This window comes from Lates calcarifer, linkage group LG1 (genome assembly GCF_001640805.2).
Source record: "Lates calcarifer isolate ASB-BC8 linkage group LG1, TLL_Latcal_v3, whole genome shotgun sequence".
NCBI classification, from domain to species: Eukaryota; Metazoa; Chordata; class Actinopteri; family Centropomidae; genus Lates; species Lates calcarifer.
In genome coordinates this window covers 244,710-250,417 of record NC_066833.1, presented here as the reverse complement: position 1 = coordinate 250,417, position 5,708 = coordinate 244,710, and the positions used below count along the sequence as shown (strand labels likewise).

General features: G+C 42.9%; 1 protein-coding gene across 1 annotated transcript; it reads right to left on the bottom strand.

Annotated features, from left to right (window-relative positions):
- Positions 1–1,707: 1,707 nt before the first annotated feature.
- On the bottom strand, positions 1,708–3,458 carry LOC108895227 (olfactory receptor 11A1-like; the record flags this gene model as incomplete). The annotated part of the gene is made up of 1 exon (XM_018693905.2): positions 1,708–3,458. A coding segment is annotated over one exon (1,044 nt), but the record flags the coding sequence as incomplete, so codon positions are not given.
- Positions 3,459–5,708: the final 2,250 nt, after the last annotated feature.

The following is a 5,708-nucleotide window of genomic DNA, read 5'->3' as shown; positions in this document are numbered from 1 at the left end:
TGAAGAGCTTTGGTCCTGTTTGTCCTTTGAAAGACTATTATAGTTACATCTCTCTGACAGACATTCATTTGTGAGGACAGTAAAATGTTAATGATTGCCTCGTAGCCTAGTCCTCAGTCAGTGGAGTGAGCCAGAGAATAGCTGAATAGCTAACATTAGCCACCTCTCAAGTCAAGGTCACATGTTCTCAGTTCTACAAGTAGCAAGTAGTAATCTGAGCTCCAGATTTCTTCTCTGTCAGGAGTGGTCATGAAGAACAGACTGATTTAGTTTCTAGTTATCATCATCGTCACAGCTCATTTCTACATAAATGTAATCTGAATGTAATTGTGGAATGCACTAAAAATTACGTCTCAACTTTCTACTGAACAAATGTAAGAAAACGTCAAAGCACCCATGACGGGATTTGATATAATCCTTTATTTAATTAAATTATTATTTTAATGGAACAACTTTCTGAACTTGTGTATTCCTTTCACACATATTATTTCAACATTTCAATCCTGGTTGTTTTGTTTGAAATAAAGCCGAGTGTCAGTGCAGTCAGACTCTTTTCTTGAGTCCTTATCACTTCTCCATCACCTCATGATGTTTAATCGAGAAGATGTTGTTAGGGGAGGAGATTTTTTTGGACTATTCAACCGCAGATCAGGTCTCTGTGGTCTGAATCAACTCTGACACCTGTGGACTGAATATTGATCTGATATTGAGCTCTGGCTGAACCAAACTCCATTTAAAAACTAACAGAGTTTTGACAAACAGCTCTACAGCTCTCAGGCTGATTTATGACCTCTGTTTATTTCTGTTTACAACTAACGGCAGCAGTAAACACTGTTCGGCTTTAATCCATCTTAAAGTTTCAGGAAGAGGTCGACTGTTCGTGAAGGTGAATTGTTTCAGTCTGAAGAACATTCTGGACGCTGCTGACGAGCTACACAAGCATAGTTACATAATGTGTTATTTCATCGTTGCATCGTTGTGAATGTTACCGTGTGAAGGAAAATGACACGGAATTAAACGGACATCCCGTCTACTTAACATAATCACACGTTTATGTCTCAATAAATTCGCCCCAAAGCCGCGGAGCAGAAAAATCCTTAAATTGGCCTTTATTTGAATGGAGTTTGGTTCACTCACGTTTACACTCCGCCACGAGCGTCCTCAGCACTGCACCAGCAGTCATTGTGTTTAACCGGCAGCTGTCCGCCTCAGTGCTGCCACCTGCTGGACTGAGTCCAGTCCTGCAGGATCCGGTAAAACTACACAGTAAGAGTACAGATACATCAACGTACAAATACTGTATTATCCGGTAGTATTACAAGTATTGTGACTTTGTCAGTGACCAGTTTTAGACATTTTATTGGACAGTGGTGTTGTAGCACTGTATCGTATCAGCATCATCTTTTTCTCTTTTGTAAAAAGAAACTGATGTGCTCATAATTAAAACTGTTAAATATATTTTCCCTCTGACCCGCAGAAAATAAAAGTGCTGAAGTCCAAATATCTCAAAATTATACTAAAGCACAAAACATGATGAACACAGACAGTAAACTAGTGATTAATAATAGTAATTATTAGAGTAAGAATTAATTTACACATGGGAAAATAAACAGCATGTCAGGCAAATCTGATGTAACTTTTTATATCTTATTTATTTTCTTTCATTAAAACATCAGTTTTTTAAAATGTACGTTATTGTATTTGATTTATGCCATCATTTTATATTATCATTATATTTACATGTACTTAAACCTGCATGAAGTGAATTGAATTGGATTTTTTTTACATAATGTCAAACATTTAGTCACTTGTGAGTTTTTGCACATTTAATGACATTATCAAACAAACCTACATTAAAGAAAAAGTGAAGAACATGATTATAATATTATTTCTTCTCAAACATTACTCAATACTGACATGTGATATTTAAGTATTAATGACTTCGTCTTGTTTCGATGAGAAATGTTTTTGGAGAGAAAACAAATAACACATTTGACTGATTTAAATTTAAGGAGAACATTTTATATTATCATATGATTTTTTGACAGTGTTGACACAAGAAAAAAACATTTAAAATAATCAAATAAATAAAAACATAAATAATAAAAATAAATAGACAAATAAATCTGTAATACTGATTTATGTTTCTGCCAGAAAGAGGTCAGAATAGATGAAATGTTAGAGATGAAATATATAAAACTTACAGTCACTTATTATTTCAGTCTGTTTACTAAACATTTGTATTTTCTATTTATCAGTTTTGTTTCTGGCACTAGTGATCCTCCATAGCTCACAGTGAGACAGCTGCAGACTCCAGATGTTTTCTACAACTTCAATCATTTCAATTAGCTACAGTCAAAAATCTGTTGACACGTTTATCGATCATTTTGATCAGACTGTCTGCGATCAGCTGATTAACCGGGCGCGCGGCAGCTCAGCAGCCTCCTCACGTGCCTGAACACCTCCTGCACCTTCAGGCCGTAAACCACCGGGTTGAACACGGTCGGAACCACCAGCACCAGGACGGAGGGGAGGATGGAGACGGCGGGCGCGCCCCCGGCCTGCAGCCGGCGCTGCAGCAGCTCCGCTCCGGCGCTCAGAGAGTAGTTGAGGAAGACGAGCAGGTGCGGCAGACAGGTGCGCAGCGCTTTGCTGCTGAAGGCGCGCGAGCGGCGCAGACAGATGAAGAGGATTCTGCCGTAGGTGAAGAGCACGAAGGCGGCGGGCAGGAAGACGGTGGTGGCGGCGCACAAGAGGCCGTACACCTCGAACAGCAGCACCGCGCCGCCGCCGCCGCAGCTCAGGCGGACGAAGCTGTAGATGTCGCAATAAATCCTGCTGATGCGCGAGCGGCAGAGCGGCAGGCGGCTGGCGAGCAGCACCGCGCCGCCCACCAGGCCCGCGGGCAGCAGCCAGCACAGAAGCAGCAGCGCCGCCACCGCGGCAGGAGTCACCAGCGCGGCGTAGCGCAGCGGGCGGCAGATGGACAGGTAGCGGTCGAAGGCCATGGCCGCGAGGAGCACGAAGCTCGAGCTGCCCAGAGAGTAAACCACGAAGCCCTGACTCAGACACGCGGCACGGGAAACCTCCGCCACGTGGCGGCCCAACGCCAGGTCCGACAGCAGCCCGGGATAGACCGCCGCGCTGGCGACGAGAGAGTTCATCAGGACCGCGGCTACGAACATGAACATGGGACGGTGCAGGCTCCGCTGAGACCAGATCACATAGACCACCAGACTGTCAGAGACCAACACGAACAGGTAGGCCGACAGAAACAGGACGAAGAAGAGCCACCTGTGGTCAGACAGCTGCACGAGACCGTCCAGCGTCACAGAGGTCACATTTGACCCTGGTGACCTCATACTGGACAGAGCAGCGGAAACTACCGACAACAACCGAGAACAACCGACAACAACCGAGAGCAGGAGGAGAGCAGAGGTCAGAGAAGCAGCGTGAGATCAACAGTCATTCAGAGTCAACAGTTCATCATCATCATCATCATCATCATCATCAGTTCATGTTAAACAGTGTGAACAGCTTCATGTTTCCTCTGCTGCTTTTATCAGATGCTCTTCGTCCTCTGTGGAGCTCATTAACCTCCTCCTCCTTCATCATCATCATCATCATCATCATCAGCAGCAGCAGCAGCAGCAGCTCTGTTTGGATGAAGCTTCACTTTAACACATGAAGTCATTAATTATCAGTTTTATTCTGGTTTCTGTCACAGAAAGTTTATTGATATTTACAGACTGTAAAATAAAATATTGAATGGTTTTAATTTAATTTTTCTCAGTTAATAACAAACAGTTTTTACTTTAACACAGACTGAATTCTTCAGATTAGGATCAAATTAAAGGCTGTTTTCATGTTATCAGCTACATTTGACATTTACTGCACTTTAATCCTGCTACAGCTGCTCTCACTGTAACACTGATATTTCAAACTGTAATATCAGTGTTTACAGTCCTGTTTATATCGTTCATATATTTTATATATATTGTCTTGTTTATATTTTGTATTTAGGAACATTCATCATCTTTTCTATTTGTGCTGCTTCGACACTGTGAATTTGTGTAAATGTAAACTGCTGTGGGACTAATCGAGGATTATCTGATCTCATTCTATTTTATATTGAATCCTCAGACGTGGCCTCAACCGAGCAGGTGAGTAAAACCAGCGAAAACACTGAGGAAGAAGTCAGACACATGAACAAAGGGGATTAATGAAACATTACCTTGATTAGTTTTTAGTGCAAATAGTTTTCTTGGAGACTGAAAGGCTTCATCAGTTCTAAGGTCTGATCAGGGGGTCCCAGGTTTTTAACCTTTGGTGTTTAACCCTTGGTGGGGCTGTGACATACATTAAACCACCTGGGTAAGGATTTCAAGACTGTGTTATAGGTGGCTGATAGTTGGTGTTGTAGACCACCACCTCTGTTTAAAGATGGCCTCCTTCACTGCTCTCTGTCCACAGACAGTGTCCCTTCTTCTTAACTGTAGATCTTCATCTGTTGTGCCGTCTGTGCTGTCTGATAAACACCACAGAGGTGGTGGTCTACGACACCATCCTTACCCAGAGACTAATACTGCCTCCCCTTCACATCAGAGGTCTGAACCAGAAGTGACGTCTTCTCTGAGTCGACGTCGTTATGAGTCTTTACAGCTGCTCGGTCAGAATTTAGACGACTTCAGATCAGATCTGCTCCTGAAGAACAGCTGAGCTGTTCACGTCAGAGTTTAATACTAACTCTTCAGATTTCAAACCTGGAACATTAAACCATGAAGGTGAACTGATTCAGACGTATCTCAGACTAGCTGTTGTTAGCAACAGTTGCTAACATGCGCTCTACAAACAGCGTAGCAACATGTCCACAGATAAACCTGAACAGTTCTCTGTGTCTGACTGACTTCATGTGAAACTAATGAGACTGAGCTGCTATAAACAGGAACATTAGCAGAGAGTTCACTGCTGCTGATGAGGAGCAGCCATCTTGGATTCTGATGTCAGGGGTTGGTGGGGCTGCTCTGACTTCAGGAGGCGTTCAGGTTCAAACTTAAGACTAGGAACTGGAATGTACCATTAGCCACCATTCAAACCAGGTGAAATACCTGGGACTCCCTGACCAGCCCTTAGAACTGATGAAGCCTTGGAAACTAAAGGTCCAGTTGCCTTCAACTGTAGCACTGAAGATGACCATGACCTGGCTGACTGAGAACCTACACAGATGTTAGCTTGATTAAAATGACTCAACAACATAACAGTGATATGTTATCAGTAACACTGATCATCCAGTGTTCTGCTGGGAAGCCATTGGCTCCTTCATTCATCTGGATGTTACTTTGTTGATCAGTGTGAGGGGTCAGAGGTCACAGAGAGGATCAGGTCTGATAAACAACATGATGTAACAATGTCCATGTTTGTCCTGAGAGGACTGGACTAACGAGCTGCCAGGTCTTAATGAGAGGTGATTAACGAGCTGCTCTCGGGTGACCTAATTAACTCTGCTGATACACACTGACCAGCTGCTGTCGTTACACTAACACACACACACACAGACACACACCAACACCTGACTCATCTGTCACTCTTTACTCTGAAATTACGATATCAACAAAGATGACTGGTGATCTGTACAAGTCGCGTTTACTGCATCACTTTAAATTAAATCTTCAGCATGTTCTTAGATCTGGTCACAAAGGTCCTCTTTA